General features: G+C 38.1%; 2 protein-coding genes across 6 annotated transcripts in view; both read right to left on the bottom strand.

Annotated features, from left to right (window-relative positions):
• Positions 1-24,339, bottom strand: part of LOC127440565 (oocyte zinc finger protein XlCOF6-like) — a 119,458-nt gene extending 95,119 nt beyond the window's left edge. Inside the window, exon 1 of the mRNA XM_051697241.1 lies at positions 22,639-24,339. The gene's annotated coding sequence lies outside the window, so the exon portion shown is untranslated. The remainder of the gene's footprint in view (positions 1-22,638) is intronic.
• The window catches only part of LOC127440861 (gastrula zinc finger protein XlCGF8.2DB-like), a 142,072-nt gene continuing 124,392 nt past the window's right edge, over positions 8,218-25,897 (bottom strand). For 3 of the 5 annotated variants that reach the window (XM_051697885.1, XM_051697883.1, XM_051697884.1), the window contains exons 2-3: positions 19,321-19,511; positions 8,218-13,314 (exon numbers count right to left, since the gene is read on the bottom strand). In XM_051697885.1, the coding sequence (XP_051553845.1) occupies positions 12,413-13,314; positions 19,321-19,417 (999 nt within the window). In that variant the 5' untranslated portion in view covers positions 19,418-19,511 and the 3' untranslated portion in view covers positions 8,218-12,412. Of the gene's footprint in view, positions 13,315-19,320; positions 19,512-25,621; positions 25,770-25,897 lie in introns of all 5 variants that reach the window. The other 2 variants (XM_051697881.1, XM_051697882.1) reach the window with 1 other exon arrangement.

Genomic DNA, 25,897 nt, shown 5'->3' with positions numbered 1-25,897 from the left:
CACGGAAGTGGTGGCAAAAACCATGCGTAAAAAGTCAACTTTTATCGGATTACGTTGTTGAAAAATGATTCCGAGGGCTCTCATTGACTGCTGTGGCTTCAAGCCATCAACAGAGCTGACAGACTGAGGACATCATTTCAACTCACAACTTTGCAGCAAAAATTTATAACAAACATGATTACTTTTATCGCTAAGAATATGTTTGTATTGATGATGGCTTTGTGTCATACTTTCGTTTAATCATCTAATCTGTCAAATCTAACACAACAGTCAGTGGGCTTTCTGCCACCACTTACTGCGCATGCGCTGACATTTTTGTAAACAAGAGGATTGGTCTATAGACCTTATTCACAGTAGCGCCATGTTTGATTTTTAATGGGAATGGAAATGAAGCTGTGAGGGACAGACTTACCATCTCTTCAATGGCATGCACGGTATAAATCTGTAAAAAGATACAATATCCCATCTGATTTTCCACAATTCATGTTGTCTGGAGTTTTTTGTCTACTGAGTGTCCTTGAAAAGATATTTTTCCAATGTTTTGTCAGCGCACCGATCCAAAAACGCATTAAACTGCAGTACAGCCTATTGAAGAGACTGTACATCTATCCTGCACAGCCTCGTTGTCATTCTCGTCAAAAATATAATATGCCGCTTAATATAATAAAAGTCTTAAGACTTTTAAGACTTTTTAAGGACCAGCAGAAACCCTGCTTTGTGATGGCCACTCCAATACCTTGACTTTGTTGTCCTTGAACCATTTTACCACAACTTTGAAGGTATGCTTGGGGTCATTGTCCATTTGGAAGACCCATTTATGACCGAGCTTTAACTTCCTGGCTGATGTCTTAAAATGTTGCTTCAATATATCCACGCAATTTTCCTTCCTCATGATGCCATCTATTTTGTGAAGTGCACCAGTCCCTCCTGCAGCAAATCACCCCCACAACATGATGCTGCCACCGCCATGCTTTAGGCTGGGATGATGTTCTTCAGCTTGCAAGCCTCACGCTTTTTCCACAAAACATAACGATTGTCATTATGGCCAAACAGTAAAATTTTAGACCAGAGGACATTTCTCCAAAAAGTAAGATCTTTGTCCCCATGTGCACTTGCAAACTGTAGTCTGGCTTTTTTATGGTGGTTTTGGAGCAGTGGCTCCTTCCTTGCTAAGCAGCCTTTCAGGTTATGTCGATATAGGACACGTTTTACTGTGGATATAGATACTTGTCTACATGTTTCCTCCAGCATCTTCACAAGGTCATTTGCTGTTGTTCTGGGATTGATTTGCACTTTTCGCACCAAACTACACTCATCTCTAGGAGACAGAATGCGTCTCCTTCCTGAACGGTATGATGGCTGCGTGGTCCCGTGGTGTTTATACTTGCGTACTATTGTTTGTACAGATGAACATGGTACCTTCAGGTGTTTGGAAATTGCTCCCAAGGATGATCCAGAGCCACTGAGTTTGAAGGTAGGCCTTAAAATTCATCCACAGGTACACCCCCAATTGGAAAATGACTCGTGTCACACACAAAGTAGATGTCCTAAATGACTTGCCAAAACTAAAGTTTGCTAATATGAAATCTGTGGTGTGGTTCAAAAAAGTGTATGTAAACTTATGACTTCAACTGTATGTGACTAGAGCAACTAGGAAGGCTCAGCTAATCCTCTCTGATCCTAGTCATCCTTTATCCACTGAATTCTGGTTGCTTTCCTCTGGTCGGAGATGCAAACTTCCCCAGTGTAAGACCAACAGATACAAAACTCTTTTATCCCTGTAATTATACATTTGATAAATTACTCATTGTAATAATTATGTGTGAGCATATGTGTGTGTACTGCTGCCTACATAAAAATTGCCTCTTGAGGACAAAAATAAAGATTGAACATGTTTCTTGTTAATGTGTACTACATACCCAATCAATCCTTTCCTATTAACATTAGGACATGGATGAGGAACTTGCACAGAGTGCTGATGAGAAGACCACCATGTGTATCATTGTCACCAAGGACACTGCCAAGAATGAACCCCATGATGTTAAAATGTTTTGCATTTTTTAGATTTTTTTTTTTTTAGAGAAATGTTAAGGTTTATGTATAAAAAGGTTAATAGTTATACTTATGCAAAGATGATTTCATTGAGGCCCTCATGAAGCAGTTGTACATATGTCATTCTGGCTGTAAATTGGTAATGAATATTACACATCGTGCACCCCATGCAATTACGTGGTGGTTAACACCACTACTGGCTTAACTTTAGTTTTTTTATGTGATGTTATGAGAAAGACAGTGGGGCAAATGATCTTATAGTGACCCTTAAATTTGCAATCCCACACATTTTGTAATTTACATCATTTTTTTTTTGTTTTGTTTTTTTTTCTTCACAAAACAAAACAAAAACAAAAAAAAAACTTTTTTTGGGGTTTTATATTTTTATGTATATTTTTCATTTAAATTTTTCCCAAAAGAAAATCATAATTTGTTGAAGTTTCCTTATTTTGAACCTGTTCTTGCGAAAAAAATTAAAAATAAAAAAAAATAAAAAAACATGATTCACGCACATATCGTATGTGTTATTTTTAACGTGCATTTCAATTTACGAGTAATCAAGAACTCATTTTCTTTTGTAGGTTAAAGTGCGTACGACTACAAAATTACTCGAAAATGTCTAATTGCCTAATCCCTAATTTCTAAATCTCTGCACCTCCATTTTCACACATCTGTTTCTCTTATCTAATGATTTCATTAGTTTGAGATGACAGGAACCAGTTCTAGTGAACTGACTGACATTGTATTACATTTAATAAAATGCAGCCCTGAAATTAACATTGCTCACCAAGACAGTTCTGGACAATGCTTTTTTTAGATGAGTCTGTAGACTAGAGTGGCTGAAACCATGCATTTGAATGGCTTCTCTCCAGTATTTTCATGTGTTTTCAGGTTTCCTGATGTAACAAAAATCTCAGTTCATGAGTTATCATGTGTATCTTTAGCTGTGATGCACCTGTAAACGTCTTGCCGCACTTATCACAGTTAAATGGTCTTAATCCAGAGTTATATTGATGAGGAACTTTGAGGTGGCTTGTTTGTGTTAAATTCTTTCCACATTGAGAGCACGTGAAAGGCTTTTCTCCAGTGTGAATTCTCACGTGGCGCAGAAGATTTCCTTTTTATGAGAATCTTTTTCCACAGTGAGAGCACGTGAAATAATTTTTGGCTTTTGTTCTTCGTTTTCTTTACCATGATAAATTAGTTTCCATCTTTGAGCCACTAAAAGGTTCTTCACCAGTCAGGAAGTGCAGTGGTAAATACACTGTGGTATTTGGTAGTGGTAGCTCAGTGGTTAAGGCTCTGGGTTACTAATTAGAAGGTCAGGGGTTCAAGCCCCAGCACCACCAAGATGCCACTGTTGGGCCCTTGAGCAAGGCCCTTGACCCTATCTGCTCCAGGGGTGCTGTATCATGGCTGACCCTGCACTCTGACCCCAGCCTAGCTGGGATATGTGGAAAAAGAAGAATTTCATTGTATATGTGCAAATGTGTGATAAATAAAGAAAATTATTATTAGGATATTATCAAGCTTTCGATACTGATGTTTCTCCTCCAAGTCATTCAGTTCTTGACTTTCTTCTTTCACTTCTGTCAAGTCTAAAAATGAACATAAATTGACATTTATAAAAAAAAAAAAAAATACAATTTCATGCCAGTAAGGAGCAAGGGCCACACATATACTTTGAGATATTTGAAATGTTGATGGTTCTGTAATTCTCAAGTAGATTTTGGTATTATTTGTTTAATTACAGTTTTACCACTTCTATTCTTTTCTAACCACAGCTGCCAGATCTAGTGAACTGTATGAACCTGGCAAAAATTAAGAATTCTGGCAAACTTGCTGCCAACTCGCCACTCTTTATTTCCACATGCAAATGAGCTTTGTGGCAAACTCTTCATTGTCGGCAAAGTTTTTCTGCAAGTTTACCACTACCGGTGAAGAACTGCAAACTTCTGGCAAACATTTGTGGAGAATCGCAAGCTCATTTGCGTGTGAAGATTTGCGACAAGTTTGTCAGAACTCTGGATTTTTTGTTAGGGAAGCTTTTTTGCCTTTATGTTCCTCAACAGTCATAATGAAGAATCAAGAATGGACACCAACTGATTTGTTCCTCAGTATCTTCATTTTTCTTTCGGTGTGGTTCTGGATCAATCATGTCTTCAAGCTCCTCTTTAAACTCTTCTTTAACAAACTAAATTTTTGCAATAGTATGTCAGTAGACTTCAGTGGTTACACTTGGAGTTGCTCCTTTTTACATACCACCTTTAACAAATGAGCAATCATAGTTCTTTAGACATCATTCTATCGCCCATCCCTACTGTTTCAAACAATTCTGCAAACAAACAAAGATTTCCATTCCCCAGCACAGTTACTCACAAGGTCTAGAGAAACAAAGATTAAACAATCCATAAAATGTACCCATACGAGTGTTAACATACTTAAATACCAATTTAAATCAGTGTAGAACAAGAGAACTTTATTCAACCCGGACTTTAGATGGCTTGGCAAAATCAGCAAGAACATACACCAATACTTTCAGGCAACCACTTCACTCTTCTTCTTTCTCACCTTTCTAGAAATACTCACTGGTTATCCCTCTGGAGGCAGGGATAAGTATTACATTTTATATATATATATATAAAACATTAACAGGCTTGAGAGAGTGCAGTCACATTTTAACAACAATATCCAGCAGATGAAGAAGGTAGTGATGGCAAATTGAAGCTTTGTTAAGCAACAGGACTTTAAATATAAAAGTATTAAAATAGCATTAATTACTCAAAAGTTTTCTACACAGTGCACTTTTGTGCCATCTAGTGGTAAAAACATTTTTAAAAACTACAGCACCTTCTGAGGCCTGTTTCATGAAGCTAGTTGAACAAACTCAAGAGTTTCAGAATAAGTTTTAGGTTGACAAAACCAGATAACGCTGGTTTAGATCGAGTTCGGCGATCTCAAGATTCTCAGTATAAACTTTCTCTGTCAACTCAAAGTTTGATTCTGCGTTCATGTTTAACCCTAAAAGCACGTGAGCATGACTGAGCTAGTCTTATACCAATTATGCTGAATAAACAGACAATGTGTTTGGTCATGTAAATGCATTAAAAAGCTTTCCTTTATCCAAAGGTCATAAATGGCTTAAGAATATACTGGTCGACACAGGTTGATTTTTGCCCAGTAGTGTAACTACAGGCAGTGCAGGGTGTGCAAACGACAGAGGAGAACGCTCCCCTCCACCCGTAAGGCTTTTGTTTTTTTCCATTACCATTATTTTGTGTCGCAAGGAGCTCTGGTATGGAGATCCTCCATCAGTGTCATAATTTTTTACAGTATTAAATAGTGATTTTCCATTGTGTCACTGTGGTAAAATAGACAAAATGACAAAAAAGACAATGTTACAGAGCTGTTTGTCAAACAAAGCTTATCAAACACAGATGTCCTATGTGTCTAAAGCATAAAAAGAGAATAAACTAGTCTTAATCAACTCACCCTTTTTACAGAATACATGATCCAGCTCTTAACAAATTAAAATATATTCAGCATGCACAATACTAAGTAGTAAAGTTTATTTACATCTCTAAAAAGATAACTGGGAGTTAGAGAACAGGGGGATGCCCCTTTGCAGTATAGTGTTGCACGAGAGCCAATCACACTGCCTCTAAGCTATCAGTCCACGTTTACCAAAGAACATGAGGTATTCTCTACTCAACACCGTCCTCTGTAACATTAAAGGCCTATTACTTATAATAGCAAAAGAATAAGCACACATATATTTAATTACGCTTATGAGCAATGTTTCAATTGAAACACTAGCCGGGTCAATTATAACTCGGGTTAACGCCATTAATTAAATGCGTTGTTGTTTTTGTTTTTATTAGGGCTAACAAATAAAATTATAAATGTTCACAATGTATTTTCATTTTCATTTTCAGGAAGAAAATTAAATAACTAATATCCATGAAGCAACCATTTACATATATTGAAAAAGCCTGATATTCCAGCATTTATTCTTTACACTAATTCACGAGTTAACTAAACTAACTTAAATGCTGCCATTATTAAGCATTGTAAGATCGCCTTCTACACTTCAAAATGTAAAAAATACAATACAAATAAATGTTACTCATAATAACTGACTTGCTTCACGCTGAACAATGGTGCCAAAAGAGTCCCTTTGCACCTCCTGCTGGTGATTTTGCTGCCAAGTTTTACTGCCGCGTTAATCCCCGAGACAGTAAGGATCATTCTGGTTGGATACCTACTGTACATTTCTCATCTGAAAGGTTTTTAAATGAATTAATTAAAATGTTATGTAATAAAATTAGTTGTATGCATATTTCCAGTATGTTTTTTATAACAACAAACAATTTACATTTCGCCCCTCATTCAAGTCCTCGGTGTGACAGTCTGGCCATGACTGTAACCCCTCTATCTGTCAGTTTGTCTTGTCGGTGTTTTCCCCCTTACTCTTGTGCTTTGCAGGTGCCACACCGAGAACGTAAGCCCCAGAAGCATCATTACTCCAATCATTGATTATCCGGGGCACCTGTCTCCTATTAACCTCTCCCTTTTTAAGCTCCCCTCATGTTGAGTCCTGTGCTGTATTGTTTAGTGGGTTTGCTTAGTCAGTTGGTTCAGCTACTAAGAGCGTTGGTTGGTTTATGTTTCCCTTGTTCAACTAGTTCTTTATTTTGGTATTTTTCTCCACTGAGAGAGGTTTTGATTGTAATCTGATTAGTTTCTTTTTAATAAAGTTTTTTCCTGCATCCCGGCATTTGGGTCCTTTATCTCAGCTTATCTGTGACACCTGGTTCACGGATGCACATAGTATCAGCAGATCACTTATCGGTTCTCTGCACTGCAGACATGTCCGACAGAGACAGTTCACAGATTACTGTTGACTCGTGAACTGTTGCGACCAACTCAGCGTATTATTGACTCGAGAACTGTTGTCTCCGGATCAGTGTACTGTTGACTCAGAACTGCTGACACTGAATCATCATCATCATACTTTCATAATAAACTGTAATGCGTAAAACGGTACAGAATGTGAGCTCAAATAATATGTATAGTAGTCATCTTTCTAAAATCACTGTCAAACAGCAACAACAGAAAATAAACTTTCAGAGGGAAACAGGGACAAAGATAACTAAGGGTTAGAGAATAACAGGGGGTGCCACTTATTAGCATTGAATGGGTTTCTGAGATAGACAGAAAGAGATGTGTTTATTTTGGTTTAGACCAATAAGAAATGACTAACCAAATAAAAACGTAAATTGTTTGGTTCAGTAAGAACTGTGGGTAACTGATGATTGAGGAGATTCTGTAGTACAGTTGTCTTCTGGATGTAATTAAAAGATCTGTAGGGTATTCCAGAAAGCAGAGTTAATCAACTCTGACATAAACCCTGAATTCAAGCTGATTAAACCACACAATGCTTATGGCTATTGGTACCGAAATGCCAGTTGAGTTAGTTCACTCAACCCTGAGTTTGAAACTCAACCTAAACTAAACCCTGAGTTTGTGTATTTATGGCGTTCTCACAAGACCTCAGAATCCACAAGCCACCATTGATTAATAAGAAAAGCGGCTTTATGAATGTTTTATTTGAATGAATGAATCAGTTTAGGAGTGAGTGTCCTTGACAAAAAGCATACTTAAATCAGTGTGAGATTTAAGTATATAAAACTATAAAGTTTTACGGTACAGTGCTTGTAGAAGCCTAATTCAACATTTAACCTTCTGAGACTGAGTGTGACTGCTATGTGCATTTTCCATTTCCCTTTTTGGTTTGTGACTAGTAGCACCTAATAAACACACAAAAACATTTAGTTTTCCAAAAATATTGATGTCCTCATATGTGGACATTAAATTCATGTTCAATTTAATTTCATAATTTGATTTCATATTCATATATAGCTTCTGCTATAGACTATCTTCTGCCCTGGACATCATTTTATTGGATATACCATCATTTGAATACCCTGTTGGTCTCTGACCTTTGTTGGACTACCACAATCACCCCTTCTGGATACTTGGAAACTCTCGGATGTTTACAGCGATCCACACCTTTCATCACCGCTATACCTCCACTGCCCGCCGGTGAACCTACTGCATCCCCCGCTGTTGCCATAAGTAAATGTGTGAGTCTCCAGACTTTTCAGCCTACTCTTATTTGGCCTGCTTGCATCTACATCCCCGAGATGACGCTCAGCTACTCCTTGTATATGAATATGAAAAATTTAATTTCATATTCATATTATTTAATTTAGAAATAAAATACCAAGCTATAGATAGTCTTTATCAAATTGTTTATTTTTCTTCCAGGGGTGTTGGTCATTCATGTTTTTGAGACGTTACAGACATTAGAGCTGATTTTATGTAAAGCTGCTTTGGAACAATGTGTTTGGAGAAGAGCAAAAAAAAATAAATTATATATAAACAAAAATATATATATATATACATACACACACACACACACACACACACACACACAAATAAAAATCATTTGACATTTTACAATACAAAGCATTTTACCAATCAGACATTAGCTTAATTAATTATGACTGAAACCTAACCTTTGTGGTTCTTTTTTTATGACTTTCAAATTACGTCTGTCAGGGCCCTTATTCACAAAAAATAAGGCTAATAAAATAAAAAGCTAAAAGTAGCTCCTAACGTGGAAATTTAGGAGCAACTCTTAAAAATTTGTGATGTGTCACATCTAATTTTAGAACTCATAAAATATTCATCTAAGAGTAATTCATGAAGCATTTTAACACTAAAAGTCACTCCTAAACCCACGACAGTTTAGAAGTCATCTTAAGGACTTCTAAATCCCTAAGAGTGACTCACAAATGATCCAAAGCATGCCTGCTGTTGTCAATCTACATTAAAAACAATGTTTTGGAATATTATTATGACATTAACCTTTTAAAATGGTATCTCCTGAATCACAAGTCAATGTATTTTAATAATATAATATTATAAATATAATATTACGAATTGGGAATTGTCATCAGTCAGCAGAATAATCTATCAACCACACATCGTCCGTCAATTCATAACGTATGTTTTTCTGAGAATGTGTGCTCGCTGCAGAGAGAAAAGGATGCATTCATATAGCTATCACAGGGCTCCCTTGACACAGTAGAAGACTGGATGCACACTTGTTTCAATCACATCTATCCATCTTCCTTCCTGCTTGCGCTTCGTGAGAGAACGCTGTGCGCGACTGGCTGTCGCTTCTCATGGACACGTTTGTTTGTTTATGTTCTTCTGCTTCTACTCAACTATGTTCTGCCCTGGGCTTTCTTATCCACACCTTTCCTCATCTTAGGACTTTTTAGCCTAATCTTATTTGGCCTGCTTGCCATCTACATCTCCGAGATGACGCTCAGCTACTCCTTGTCACAACTACGTGGCCTTAAGTGTTTCCCTAGACTGGACACCGTAACAAATGATTTCTGTAAGGCTCTTGGAATCTCATGACGTCCACGCTATTGTTATCTTTCAACTAGACAACCATTATTGATACATTATTCTTTGCCCACCTGTATTCCATCGATCTGGTCTATTAGACAGGATAATCACAATTTGCCATCACATAAACACAGAGGAATAGACTTTCATGTGCTGAAACCTTTGGTAAAGACTGAAATCTGCTGTATGAATGAGAACAATCGTATATCACCACTATTGTGCTTTATTGAACACACATTCTTTATTTGTGCTTTATTGAACACTTTTAAATAAAACAATTGTGCTTTAACACCCATTCATTATCTAGTAAAGGGACCTTCCTCTGTGACTTGATCTCTGAGAAAGACTTGGACATACTGATTCTCACCGAAACATGGCAAACACCTAATGACTTTGGGGAACTTATTCTACTTACCTCGAATTTTCCTGTCATACAATCAAAATGTCCATATCATAAACTGCAGCCTGTAGATTTATCTTCATTCGCTGACTCGCAGTGCCTCTTCTATGTCCTCCTCTCTTAACCTTTCATGCCCAGTTGAAATACTCGACATATATAATTCCAACCTCTCATCTATCTTAGTTTAACATGCCCCTTTAAAATCTAGGCTCGTTCCCTACACATTCCTTACCATGGTTCACTTCCGAGCACAGAGTGATGAAAGTGATGGGTGCCCGTCTTGAGCGGCTCTATAAGAAAACCAGACTTACAGTCCATTCTATCGCATATTCTGAACATCTTTTGCAATACTGATCAGCTCTAAATTCAGCCCGCTCCACATATATTTAGACTGTTATTACTCCTACTGAATTGATGACCAAGGACAATTTTTTGCTTCTATTAAACTCACACCCTGTAAAGTCTAACTTAGGCTCTACACAGCTCTGTGAATCTATTATTAGTTTTTTCCAAACTAAAACAGATACTTTGTCACCATCTACCACATCTATAACTGATTTTTCACCTAGGCACCTGATTCAAGATTTTTCCTGTTTCACTACTACTGATACTTCCTAGGTTGCTGGGCTAATAAGAAAATCTAACACTTCAAGTTTACTGGATACTGCCCCTACTTCTCTCCTAAAACAATGCTTGTCTGCTATTGCCTCACCCAGTTCTCATATGATTAATATGTCTCTTGTCTCTGGTGTTGTTCTATTTGGTCTTAAAACTGCTGTTGTTACCCCTATCTTCAGAAAATCTGGTCTATATTCCTCTGATTTGTGTAATTATAGGCCTGTATCTAAACTTCCTTTCATTTCAAAGGTATTAGGGAGAGTTGTTACTAGCCAGTTACAGTCTCACTTAACCACTAATAATCTGAATGAACCTTATCAGTCTGGCTTCCGTCCTCTGCATTGCTCTTTTAAGGGTTCTCAATTATCTTCTTTCCTCTGATTCTGGTGTTCTCACTATTCTTCTACTTCAGGATCTCAGCTCTGCATTTGACACTATCTGTCCTAACATACTTCTTACGTGTCTGTCTGCTATTGGTATCACTGGTATTGCTTTGGAGTGGTTCACACCATATCTATCCATGATTTAAAGCACTGGTTGGCAGCAAACTATCTAAAGTTTAATGCTGAAAAAGACAGAAATGCTGCTAACTGGCCCAAAGTCCCTTATTTCTAGAGTCATTCTTTACAATGGACCCGGATGGTTTTCCAATCAATCCATCTAAATCTGTGCGCAACCTGGGTGTGATTTTTGACCCCACACTGATGTTTGACGTCCATGTTAACAATGTTGTTAAGACCACTTTTTTCCCCATTTACTGTACGTAACATCTCTCGCATTCGTCCCGCTCTCAGTTCCCAAGACGCAGAGACTGTAATCCGTGTTTGTGTCACATCACGTTTGGATTATTGTAATTCTGTTTTAACAGGACTTCCAGCTAAAACACTCTCATGACTACAGTATATTCAGACCTCTGCTGCCTGTCTCCTCACACATACTAGAAGATCAGCACACATTACTCCCATGCTCAAGCAACTACACTGGCTACCTGTTGAATACAGCATACGGCACAAGATTCTAATTATCTCCTACAAGGCTCTTCATAATCTTGCCCCACAATATTTCAGACCTTCTCACGCATTACTTACCCGTTCGCTCAATAAGGTCTTCCGAGGCTATTTTTTTGGTTGCTCCCAAGTCTAGATTGTCTTCCATGGGTGGTAGGTCTTTTAGTGTTGAGGCCCCTAGACTTTGGAACTCTCTACCTCAGAACCTCCAGGAGGTCACCTCCTATGAATCCTTCAAGAAGCTGTTGAAAAATCATCTCTTTTCTCTTTGCTACTCTCATGCTTGAGGTTAATGATTACTTCAACTTTTCTTTGAAACCTTTGTGATTTTGTTTTTTGTTCTGTTTTAGTTTGGATGTATTTTGTTTTGTCTTTGCTTTGTAAAGCGACCTTGAGTATTAGAAAGGTGCTATATAAATAAAAATATTAATTATTAATATTATTTATTAATTACTTAGATGTGCTTTCTTTTCAATCTATATATCTTGCTGGCTGTCTGTCTTTGCTGACAAATAGTGCTTGCCAGTCTACCAATCATTTGGGGTGATTTAAAAGAGCACGCACATAAGACGTGACATCATCTATAGCAGCGAGGTCAACTCCGCCTTACTCTTAAAGATTTTCTTAGAAAAACTTGCTCTTAGCAGTTTAGTGAATGGTAGGTTTTAAGCAAAAACTCCTAGCTAGGAACTCTTTGGAGAACTCCAAGTAGTAAGATAAAAATCTTTGTAAACACGGGCCCAGATGTAATACACTGACTGAAGTTGACTGACTGAAACTGACTGAAACTGACTAGTTAAGACTGAAGTGTTGCATTAATAAGAGTTGACTCTAAAATTAAATTAGCTTACTATGACAGTTTTGGAGAATGCTTTTTTAAATGAGTCTGTAGATTACCTGATGTGCTGAAACTCTTCTCACATGAAGTGCATTTGAATGGCTTCTCTCTAGTATGCACTCTCTCATGGGTTTTCAGCTCTCCCGATGTAACAAAACTCTTTCCACAAAAAGAACACACGTAAGGCTTCTCATTTGTATGAGTTCTCAAGTGTACCTTTAGATGTGATATCAGCAGAAATTTCTTGCCACACTGATCACAGTTAAATGGCTTTAACCCGGAATGAAAATGCAGATGATGTTTGAGATTCCCTGCTTGAGTGAAACTCTTTCCACACTGATGGCATGTGAAAGGCTTCTCTCCAGTGTGAATTCTCTTGTGACGATTTAGATCTCCTTTATGTGCAAAACTCCTTCCACATTGAAGGCATGTAAAAGGTTTCTCTCCAGTGTGGATTTTCATGTGAACATAAAGATGTCCTCTCTGTGTAAAACTCTTTCCACATTGAAGGCATGTGAAAGGCTTCTCTCCGGAGTGAAGTCGCAGGTGACTCTGAAGGCTTGATGTCACTGAGAAACTCTTTCCACACTGAGAGCAGGTGAAAGGCTTTTCTCCAGAATGAATTCTCATGTGACGCTTAAGATTTACTTTATGTGCAAAAATCTTTCCACACTGAAGGCAGGTGAAAGGCTTCTCTCCAGTGTGAATTCTTAAGTGAGTTTTAAGGTATCCTTTTTGTGTGAAACTCTTTCCACAGTGAGAGCAGGTGAAAGAATTTTTGGCTCTTAAGAAATTATTTTCAGTCTTTGAGCCACTAAAATCTTCTTCACCAGTCATATTATCAAATTTATGATCATGATGTTTCCCCTCCACTTCATTCAGCTCTTGACTTTCCTCTTTCACTTGTATCAAATCTAAAATGAACAATCAATTGAGACAAATGTGTAGAAGAAAAGAAAAATACAACTGAACCTTTTTAAAGTATCTACTTTGTGATCTTTTATATGCTGAAAATTAATTCTCATGTAGATTCTGGTATTATTTGTTTAACTGTAATTTTACTGCTTTGTGATTTTCTACTTACAGCTGTCAGATCTAGTGAACTGTCTGAAAATGTGATTCCTTTAGGGTGTTTTCAGACCTGTAACTTGTTTGATTTGTACAGAGCTCCTTAGAGAACAGGGTGGGAATATTTTTTCTGAAATAGTTTTGCGTGCCCTCACAATAAATTTACCATGGTTTTGCTAGAGTAACCATGATATTCATAGTGCAACCATAGTAATACAGGAAAATGAAAACAATAGTAATACAAATCCTAATTTTATGGTTACTGTGTTTTTAATACAAATTTTATTAATTTGTTAATATTTTAACAATTACTATTATACATTACATATACATTATTACAATGGTTTTACTTTGTCAAAACTGTCAATGTATGGACATTTCCCAGCCAGAAGCCCTGGGTAAATGGAGATGTGTGCGCCAGGCTGAGAGCACGAACCGCAGCCTTTAACTCTGGTGACATGATAGCCTACAAAAAGTCCAGGTATGACCTTCACAAGGCTATTAGGGTTGCTGAGAGAGACTACAGGGACAGAGAGGAGTCAGACTATCGCAGCTCCGACGTCAAACGCATGTGGAGTGGAGTAGTCTGCGCACAATAACAGGTTACAAAGATAAGAAAAGCAGCGATGTGGACACATCTGCCTCATTACCAGATGAGTTCAACACCTTCTACGCTCATTTTGAGGCAGACAACAAATTTCCTACTGTGAAAATTCCCACTGACCATAACAGCTGCCCTCTGGCCTTAACAGTACCTTAAGTCAGTAGGTCCATTAAGAGGGTCAACGCTCGTAAGGCACCAGGTCCTGGTGGCATTCTCGGCCGTGTCCTGAGGGTTTGTGCTGACCAGTTAGCAGGTGTTTTTACCAACATCTTTAACATCCCCTGAAGTTTCAGAGTGATTCCCACATGCTTCTGTTGGGCCTCATGTATTCAGATAGAAGACAAAGGCAGGCCTAACAATCGTAAAACCTAACTCAGCCCCCACACATTCCATGTCGTAAATTATACTGATAAAAATCGCGCCAAAATCAAACAAAGGGAGTTCAAAACAGACTACAAATCCAGGAAGCCTTACTCACTAAAGGATCGAGCTCTTAACTCCTATTGGATGAGGCACACAACAGAACGTCCCTCAAACATGACATCATCAGGAGTTCAAATAATTCTGAAACGCGTCCAGAATTCGCTTCCAGCGACTTCGTTCACCGAATACGGACGTAGCTTTTTGCTGCTCTCCAGTGCAACCTCATGGCATAAGGAAGTAATGTCCGACTTGAAACTGTAGCCATACAATCTCCATCTCGCTGGACGAGTTGAGATTACTCTGTGTTCAACCGAACACTCTAACGGATCCGAAGGAGACCGCCGAGCAATTTGCATCTTCATCCGTTGGCCTACAGAAGTGAAGAGATTAAAGATTTCTCTTCCATCTTCAATCAAGTCGACATTTCTGAGTTCGCCGCCAGCCTGCCGAGAATCAACAGCCGTACCGCCTGCCGACAGAGCGAGGAAACGGCCTCCCGTCATCACCCGAGCATCAAGGAACCGGGTCAGAGTTAAAGGACAGAGGAAAACACATTCTACCTGTGTCCTCATGCGATTCAAGTAAGAGGTTTATGTCTAGGCAGAGATAGAATATTATAGTGTGTTATTCTTGTGTTTCAAGGTTTTTGCTTGTACAGTTTACGGACCGCCATGTCCGCTCATTATTAATACTCAGGGTATTATCACAAATTTGTTTTGCTGTATTGTGGTCCAGCCAAATTGGATTGTGCAATTTTGCCATTGTGGGTGAAACAGAAACTGAGTTCATCCATTAAAGAGTCAAATAACGCAGGAATTTTACGAGCCCTGCTCGTAAAACCGTGTCTCTGAGTGATGAGCACAGCTGCTTTCTCTCCAGCTATCGCGAAATCAGCTTTCGGGCTGTCGCTTAATCATCTCTCTCTCTCACTAACCATACTGACACACACACACACACACAGTCACACACACACCTTATGTGTTATAGGATTATTTTTATTTCCATATCTAATCATATCACTGTTTAGTTTGTAGTTGTAAGTCGGAAGTTTATTGACTGCATTGTATTAATTATTAATTGATATTACTGCATAAATAAACTTTGTTTATATTACAAAGAGAAGTGTTTTGGTTCATTTTGGTTTTGCATACACCTGTGTCATGCTGACGGGATGTCAGTGCTCGGATTCAAACCTTCATTCATTGTTTTTTCCCCGAAAATCGATATTCTTTGGATGCAATCCTAATATTGAGACTGTTTTAATATTCGGTTATTAGTCCCTGATTTCAGGGTGGTGCCCCGTCAATGTTAATCCTTATTAATAGTCTATTGATTTTTGATAATTGATAATTATCTTTGATTGAATTTGAATGATCAATAAGCTAGTGTTAATTGTAATTAATGTTTCATCGATGTTAACAATTAACGACTATCTTTGATAATTGTTGATTTAAAGGATTAAAAAAAAAAAAGCTAACATTGATTCTCATCAATGTTCTATTGATTTTAATAATTAATAATTATCTTTGATAATTTTTAATTATTGCTAATAACCAAACTTGCTCCTAAACGTAGCACACTACATTTACTGGAGTCCCATATGAGGTTTTAATGAGTTAGATCCAATTAATTAATTTAAATATTAATTAATAACTACAGAAATAATTATTAATTATTTCTGATAGTAACACTGATCTAAACAACCAGTAAAGCCCTACACTTCAAGAAGACCACCATCATCCCTGTCCCGAGGCAAACTGCTATCTCCTGCCTGAATGACTACCACCCAGTCACACTGATCTCAGTTATAATGAAGTGCTTCGAGAGGCTCGTCAAAACCCACATCTGCTCTTCCCTCCCAAACACCGTGGACCAATTTCAGTTTGCACACCGGACTAATGGATCCACAGATGATGCCGTAGCAATGACCACGCACTCTGCCCTTACACACCTGTAGAAAAGAGACACCTATGTGTGGATGCTAATATATCTGGGGCTTAGCAGCCACCTGTGTAACTAGATTCTTGACTTTCTGATGTGCAGACCCCAGGTGGTGAGGATCAGCAGCTGCACATCCTCTACGTTCACACTCAGCACTGGTGCCCCACAGGGATGCGTGCTCAGTCCCCTTCTGTACTCCCTGTTCACACACAACTGTGTGCAAAGCACAACCCTAATATCATCTTCAAGTTTGCTGACATGACTATTTTAGGCCTTATCTCCAATGGAGACAAAACGTCCTATAGGGAAGCGGTCAGAGCACTTTCAGCATGGTGTGGTGACAATAACCTCTCCCTGAATGTCAGCAGAACAAAGGAGATGATTATGGATTACAGAAGTCTCAGAGAGAGACATACGCTCCTATTCACATCAATGGAGTGGAGGTTGAAAGGGTCAAAAGCTATGAGTTTCTTGGCGTACACATCTCCGGTGACCTCTCCTGGTCCCTTCATACAGACAAGGTAGTGAGATACGCCTGTCAATGACTTTACTTCCTGCAGAGGCTAAAGAAGTTTGGCATTGCCTCAGACACCCTGACAAACTTCTACCACTGCAACATAGAGAGTATCCTGACTGGCTGTTTGGTACGGTAGCTGCTCTGCACTTGACCGCAAAGTGCTGCAGAGAGTGGTGAGAACAGCAGAGCTCATCATAGGCAGCAAACTCCTAGCCTTACAGGAAACTTACCATTCACGTTTTCTGAAGAAAGGCAATAAAATCATGAAGGACTGCATCAACCCAGCTCACAATTTGTTAGTGTCACTGCCATCTGGCAGATGCTTCAGGAGTATTCAGTCACAACTAGATTAAAAAACAGTTTCTAACTACAAGCTATCAGACTATTGAACGGCCACTAGCTACCTCCACTCTGCACTCCACCACTTTTCAGTGTATTTATTCTGTATATTTTATATTAATAACACATAGTGTATATATTATTGTGTATTTATTACTGCATACTCTTCTTCAGTCTGCTAATTTACTGTATGGCTCCTGCTGCTCTTCTCACTTGAGTCCATCTGTATCTTTAGCAGTTCACTCTGTACTTGCTTTTAAACTACATTAATGTTTACACTGCAATGATAATTAATCCACATTCATATCTATGGTCATTGTTTAATATTGGGTTCCCACCCCTACTCCTGACTCAGTACTGTCTTTTTACGAAAACCTCTCTGCATCTGCATTCCCTATATTTACTTCTATGTCTGTGCTGTTTGCCTATATGTTAAATTGTCCTGCACTGTCTTTTTTTCTGTGACCTGAGCCTTGTCCCAAGCATCTCAATGCCCAGTGTACCCTGTGTAAGCTGTGTAAATGAAAAATAAAATAACTTGAATATCATGGTTAAAATATGGTTACTGAAGTAAAACCATGGTACATTTTTTGCGAGGAAATGCAAAACTATTTCAGAAAAAAAATTCCCACCCTGTCCTATAAGGGGCTCTGAAGATTTGTTCCAAATCAATTTGTTTTACAATAGCTGCTTTTCCACCATTGGGCCGAATGGTTCCGAGCACAAGTTTATGTTTAGTGTATTATCATGATTTTAGGATGATGGTTTAGTTAGCACTGTAGCCTACACTTATTTTTCTACATGCCTTTTTTGTCAGGGAAGTAGATTAAGAGCTCATTCAAACTAAAAATGTATCAATATATTCTCATATACTATTTTCATATAATACTTATAACTTGTCAATAAATATCCTTTCTAGCTAGTCTGGGAACTTTTACCTTTCTGCATGTTCGTGTCCGATGGCAAACACAAGCCATCAGCACATGAAGGTAAACCTGTCACCTTTTTTCTTTACTTTCCTTTTTGTGACATGGTCCGTGTCTTTCCTGTGTATTAGCCGAGTAAAACCAAGGAAAAAAGCAGTCCTAAAAACTGGAACATGCAATCATCCTTAATAGTGCACTCGCTCCAATGTTTACCTCTCACGCCATCGCGTGATACATACGTGAGATTGTACGTATCAGGCCTTTCTACTGATTTCAAGGCACCACAGTGGAAAAAGAAAACATATCCGCATCAACTGGCCCGGATCGGCACGGAACGGTATGGTTCGAGAACTGTTCGGCCTGATGGTGGACAAGCGGCTAATGTTGCATTTTCTTCTTGGTTTGGTTTCACAAGGCAATATCTGAAAACAGATATTAATTAAGTCAATAAGTCACATGTGAGCAAGCACCTCATTAGTCAGAATGTTTGTGCGCAGTTCCGGGATTTCGCTCATCCATCAAGATACTAGTTAAAATTATATACCTGTAAACAATTGTCAACCTTTACAAATTTGAGTATTTTTTGTCACAGGTATGCTAAGCACCGCCATTCTACCGTTTGTTCTGCCTCTATTCAAAAGACAGAAGCAATCGTACTAAAGTTACCTCAGGATTTATTAAACAACTCACATCTTAAACTTGCAATTACATCTAATGTAGTCGCCAAAAGGCTATATACATGCTTTGATTATCTGTTATAGTGACATGCTGACTTACAGATGTCTTCTCCAAAGATCCATCAGGTATGTTCATTGTTTTAAAGGGATATTTGGTTCATTGTTCTGTTGGGTCGGATTACATTCTTTCCAAGAGTGGACTGCTCCGGAGTTTGTTTGCAATCGGTCGGTGGTCTCAGACTTATTGTTTTGGTGCTATTTCGAGTGCAATTGCCGTGTTCAAATGTGCCTAAACTAACCGAATTAAGGGAGAAAATGCACCAGGTTCTGTAAACAAGAAATCAAATTCTCTAAACAAGCCAGCTGTGAAAATGCCCTTGATGTCTCTCAACAGTCTTTATGAAGAATCAAAAATGAATACCAACCTCTTTGTTCCTCAGAATCTTCATGTTTAATTCTGCATGATTCTGTAATACTGATGTCTTCACTCTCCTCTTTAAACTCTTCTTTAACACACTGCATATTTGTAATAGTATGCCAGTAATCTTCAGTTGTTACACTTGCAGCTGTTCCTCTTTATATACCACCTTTGTTCTTTCTTCAACTGTAGGATGATCTGCCAAAAATGAAAGAAAAAAAAAAAAAAAGACTGATTCCTTAAAGGAATAGTTCACCCCAAAATTTAAATTCTCTCATTGTTCACTTACCCTGATGTCATCCCAGATATGTATGACTGTCTTTCTTTCTTCAGCAGAAGACAAATTAAGATTTTTAAAAGAAGACAGATCTCTGCCAGGTCCTTATAATGCAAGTAAACGGTTGCCAACACTTTGAAGGTCCAAAAGTCACATTTGGGCAGCATAAAAGTAATCCACATGACTCCAATGAATGTCTTCTGAAACAAATCGATAGGTTTATGTAAGAAAAAGTCGATAAATATTATGTTATTAACTTAAAATCGGTGCTTCTGTCCAGGGCTCTTATGCGGTTTGAAATGGCCGAACTCTCGCATGACGATCGTTCTTCTGTTGTAAATAAGCGCCACTTATGTCACGCAACAGCTACGGGATGCATCAACTGCTGGCAGGAAGAAAATTAATAACGTTTTAATTATCTTTTTTTTTTTTTTTTTTTTACACAAACATATCAATTTGCTTCAGAAGACATACATTGATCGACTGGAGTCGCATGGATTACTTTTAAGCTGATAAAGTGCTGGCACCCATTTACTTGCATTATAAGGACCTGACAGAGCTCGATCTTCTTCTAAAAATCTTTATTTGTGTTCTGCTGAAAAAAAGACAGTCATACATATCTGGGATGGCATCAGGGTAAGTGAATAATGAGAGAATTTTCATTTTTGGGTTAACTATTCCTTTAATTTATACAATATTGCATTGTTGTAGGAAATGCCATCACCCCATTTACCATGCATAACCATAGTTAGGCTTTAGACCTTATTCACAGTAGCGCCATCTTCGATTTTTAATAGGAATGACAATGAGACTATGAGCGATAGACGTACAGTCTCTTCAATGGGCTGTACTGTAATTTTAAGTGCTTTTAGATCATTCCGTGGACAAAACATTGAAAAAATATCTTTCTGAGAACATTCAGTGGACAAAAACCTCCAGACAACATGAGCTGTGGAAAATCAGATGTGATCAAGGAGCTATTTACAGATTTATACCGTTCATGTCTTTGAAAAGATGCTAAGTCTATCCCTCACAACCTTGTTTCCATTTCCATTAAAAATCAAAGATGGTGCTAGCATGAATATTGTCTATAACCATATGTATGGCATCTAAAATACCCTCAACAATTATGTGGATTAAAGAGGGGTTATAAATAATTTAACAAATGAGCAAATGCAGTTCTTTCGATGTTTAGTAATGATAATTTGCGACAAAAGCTTGAATCCAGGCTTTAAACAAACACATAACACAAAATTTAAGATTAGAATAAAACCAAGTCCCAGAATTTTGTATTAAAAAATAGTCCAGTCTCAAATTAGTGCCCAACTGATATATTGGTCGATGTATCGGCGTATATGTTTACCGATATGCGTGGATATGAAAACTTTTTTCAGAACATATAATGCAGAAAACAATGCTTTAGAATTGGTGCCATAACGTAGTTTGTCCAGCAGAATGCGCTCTGACTCCATTGTTTACAGAGCTGACTCTGAACTGACGGTGGCTCTGCAGACAGGGCAGAGTTAAGCGGTGCGGAGTTAAGCGGTGTCTTCTCCGTAAATTGCTAACTAGTTTGTGAAATACATACTGGAAAGTTAATAAACAATGACCTCATCATTTTATATAACTAATATAACATTAACCTGACAACAATGTCACTCATTTTTATCACATCTGTTTGCTATGTTAGCCAGCTATAATTTTTCAGTGCAGTCTGTATTGTAGCAGATTGAAAGGTAAACATCAGAGCATCTTTTTGCAGCTCAGCAGACAACGGTGCAGTGGTGGATTGTGTCTGATGAGTGTTTATTTCACGCTACATCGTTACCTAGTTGGTGAGACTCAATGCTGGTCCATCTTTTACTCTCCGTGACAACGAGCTTATAGCTAACTAGCTAACCACATAGCTTTTTTCATAGCTTATCAGCTGAGTGGAAGCTAATGTGTAAACATGTATTCACCAAACTGTTTTGTTCAGGATTCATAGTTTGGTACCCCCTTCAACCGAACAATTCCAGTCATTGCATTTATAAAATGTAATATTTAAAAGTCTGGTTTTCCACCATTGAAAGCTCCCATGAACTTGTATAGCAGAATACGGTGTGACACCTCTGCCGCTGTTTTTCTCTCGTCTCGGAAGGTGTAAATGCTTCTTGTTTTACATCCTGCCCCAAATTGACTGGCAGTATTAAAATAGTCTGCATTTGACTGATACTAAACAGTAATACTGATGTTTATTTAGCTGTTTATTTAATTTGTATTTATTCTTTATTTAAATGGTCAGCAACTGACTGATACTAAACAGTACTGATGTTTATTAAGCTATTTATTGTATTTTTATTTATTCTTTATTTTAATGGTCAGCATTTGACTGATACTAAACCATACAGTACTGATGTTTATTTAGCTATTTATTGTATTTTTATTTATTCTTTATTTTCTCAGTGTTCATTTCTAGAATTTGTTGACAATGTATAATAATAATGTCAAATGTTCTTTGATAAAAAATATTTAAGAAAGCAGCCTTCTGAGTACTTTTGCATAGTCATATTGCTGCAAATTCAGTGAACAATCCACATAGAAATGGTCTGTTTTCATTCCAGCCCAAAAATTAACTATATCGGCCACCATATCTGTAATCTGTAAATTTTCCCCCTCTAAAATCAGTATCGGTCTCAAAAATCCAATATCTGTAGGGCTCTATCTCAAATAGCTAATTTAAAGTGGATACATAAATGCAGGCAGGCTTTAAATGAGTTGAAGGAGAAAATGAAATGATAATGATGAAAACCAGGAACAGGTCATATATAATCCAATTAAACCTCAAGATTATAAGTCTCCAACAGGCCAGTCATACACAAAAAAAAAAGTCCCAATACAAACTATACAAGTCAATTTAACAAACATCAAAAGCTGTTTCAAACAATCCTGCATCAAACAAACATTTCCATTATACAGCACAGTTACTCACAAGATCTGGAGAAACAGAGATTAAACAATACAAAAAGGTACTCAAACGAGTATTAACATATTTAATTATCAACTTACATAAGTGTTGAACAAAATAACTTTCCTCAATCAGGACTTTAGATGGATTGACAAAATCAGCATGAACATACAACAATACTTGCTTGTGCATCTTCTTCTTTCTCACATTTCTGCACAATTCACTGGTTATCACCCTCTGGAGGCAGGGATGAGTAAAACACCCATGAGAAACATCTTTAATGTTTCATGGTGGTTGGCAAACCAGCTTATGGTGCATTTCTGCCACTTAAAAAAACACTTAAATTCTTAAATCCTGTTTCTCAATCTGTATCCTTCAAATATATTAGCAGAGCTTTATATACTGTTGAATCCTTATTTAGTAGAATCTGCAGTGAAAATGGAGTAATTCCTATAGACTTTAGTGCATCTATAAGCTGTAATCTTTAATTATCATTACCTAAACACTTTATTAGTACATGTTCAACTGTTTTAAGAAGACCACATCTAGCACAGTATCCAGATTTGTGTTTGCCAATGATATAAATTGACTGATTAAGTGAGGAGTGCCCAATTCTGAGTCGAGATATTATGATATTTTATCTTCTATTGCCATAATTGTTTCTATCAAACCCAATTTATCTTTGGATATTACCTATATGATGCCCCTATGTCTCATTGTCCCATTTTCTTTCCACATCCCATTTACAGCCCCTTTTAATTAGTCCTTTCACTTCCATTTTACTCACTGGAACACTAAACTCTACTGTATATCAGAGTCTTAGAGCCTGTTTAGCGACATGATCCACCTCATTTCCTTCCACATGAGCGGGTTTTTTTCTAGTGTTTGTTTGATTGATCTTCTGATCGTTTGTTTAGTTTTTCTAGTTTTCTGTTATGTGGAGCCACCAAGATGCACTGTACATTTCTTATCTATTTCATCTTTTTGCTATTGTTTGGATAATTTGAGAGAAGACAGCATAGGCATGGAGGTAGTCTTCAGTATAGCCGTGACTTTCTCATGTCGTGCCACGATGTCTGGCATGGAGTGCTGGATACAACTTTTAACATGCCTTTGAAGATCTTACGGAACAATTTCTCTCATGCAAGTGCTGGAGAATCCACCAGACAGAGGGTGAGGAAAAGAGGACATAAGGGTGGTGTGCGGCAAAGGCTACGTAAACAGCAACTTTGCTGCATTCCCCTTCCCTCAGTAATTTTTGATAACTTTCAGTCTCTTCAGCTGGATGACTTGCAAGAAAATTTTACTTTTTTGTCTAAATTCAGGAATGCATGTGTTATTTTATTGACGGAGAGTTGGCTCAAATACCATGATTTAGACTTGAACCACGAAATCGAGGACTTTGGAGTTTCCCTGAAGTTGGACAGAGACACTGTTCTGACTAGGAAATCATTAGGAGGAGGTGTATGTATTGACGTGAATGAACGCTGGTGCAAAACTGTGACTCTGAGAGAAACAGTGTGCAGTCCTGACATTGTATTGATGTCAGTTTCTCTTCTACCTTTTTGTTTACCACTGGAGTTTCCATTTACATTGACCCGAAGGCTACTGTGAACAATGCATCAGACGTTTTATGCAGAACAGTCCACCGGCTGTTAGGGAGGAGATTTTAACATTCACACAGTCAGTACTTGATCCCCTCTAGTTTGCTTACAGGACCGGCAGAGGAGTGTATGATGCCACTTGTACTCTGCTAAACCTGGTCCTGAGGCACCTGGAGGGAACTAAAAAATCATGCAAGATTGCTTTTTTATTGACTTTTAACTAGAAAACTTACTGATAATTTTTATTTTGGATTTTAAAACTGTGTAGTCTGGTTGACTTTTTTAACAAACAGATCTCAAAGTCCTCTCTGACCCTAGTCATCCTTTATCCACTGAGTTCTGGTTGCAATGGCACCCACCAGTTACCCTTGGGCCAAAGCAGACCAGCTGGGGATTAAGGTAGGGTAAAAGTCAAAGGCAGAGTTTAGTGAGACACTCGTGCTGCGTGTCATTCAAGTCAGATGTGGGATATTCCTACTTGAATTCTCCAAACTCCGACCATAAAGGAATTCCATTGCCAGATGCTTGGGGGAAAAAAATTGTTTAAACAACCAACACTGCAACACTGACATTAGCATAACAGGGGTTTGACTGTTTCCTAGCAACCCAACTGATAAACAATGCTACATTTGAACAGTCATCAAAATATAGTTTAATTTACATAGTTTTGTACAACAGTCTCAGCAAACATTTATTAAACAAGCTTTAATAACTTGTAATGTAGGAACTTTCAATCATTGATCGATATCATTTAATAAAAGTGAATGTTTATCACTAACTTTGTACATCTCTGGGTGCCGACATATGTGTGACGTCACGCACCTGCATCTCAGCTGAAAAAATTGCGGACACATTACAAATCTGTTAAGCTACACAATGGACAAAGCGGTGCCCAAAGGAAGAACTTTCCATGGTTCGAGATCATGGACGGTGTGCTGTGACATCGTCCTGCTGTTAGTGGAGAGACCACTCGGGGCACCATGGCAGTTAAAGTCTGTGAGTTTATCTTTGTAGCTAGCTAACGTTTCCATACAAAATAAACTTGATATTCTAAATAACTAGATAACATGGGTGTTTGTTTTTGGCTCGTGAAATGAGCGGGGTATGTGACGTTTGAACCAGGGTGGCGTATTAAGGGCGTTTTAAGGCAACACTGCGGGGCTTTTGGCCCGATGGTGGGAATGCAGAGCGATTTTGGTCTCGAGGCAATTGACCTCGGCTGACCAGTTTATGGCCCTGGCATAATAGTGGAAATGCAGCTAGTGTGTGCAAGGTACATGAGAAGTGGACGACAACATACAGGTACAATTAAATGAGTCGCATCATTTGTCTGCAAATATAACACTCCATTCACAAAAAATATATCGCTCATCACACACATTAGACACACTTCCCTTCTCTGTTTTCTCAAACAGAGGCTTAAGAGACTATAATTTCTCTGTATCTTTCCAATGTTTTCTGGGATCCACCAGTCACTGACCTTGAGGCCTTCCATAGAAGCCCCGAGGACTGGAGTACCCAGGTACCGATCGCCGCTGTCTGCAAGTTTTTCTTGAGCTTTTGGTCCCGCCCTGTAGCAGACTATCTTCCAAGTCTGGCAGCAGCTGCAGACCCGCCTTGGCTTGGACCTGAGTGACAGCAGGGCATGACATAATGACATTGGCAGATACCGTATCAGAATCTTTGGTGGATTGAATCAGTGCATAGAGCCCTGGTAAGTGTCTTCCTAAAATCATGTCGGCGGGCAAATTGTAAA

Source organism: Myxocyprinus asiaticus, chromosome 5 (genome assembly GCF_019703515.2).
Source record: "Myxocyprinus asiaticus isolate MX2 ecotype Aquarium Trade chromosome 5, UBuf_Myxa_2, whole genome shotgun sequence".
NCBI lineage: Eukaryota > Metazoa > Chordata > Actinopteri > Cypriniformes > Catostomidae > Myxocyprinus > Myxocyprinus asiaticus.
This window is presented reverse-complemented; position numbering and strand designations above follow the sequence as displayed.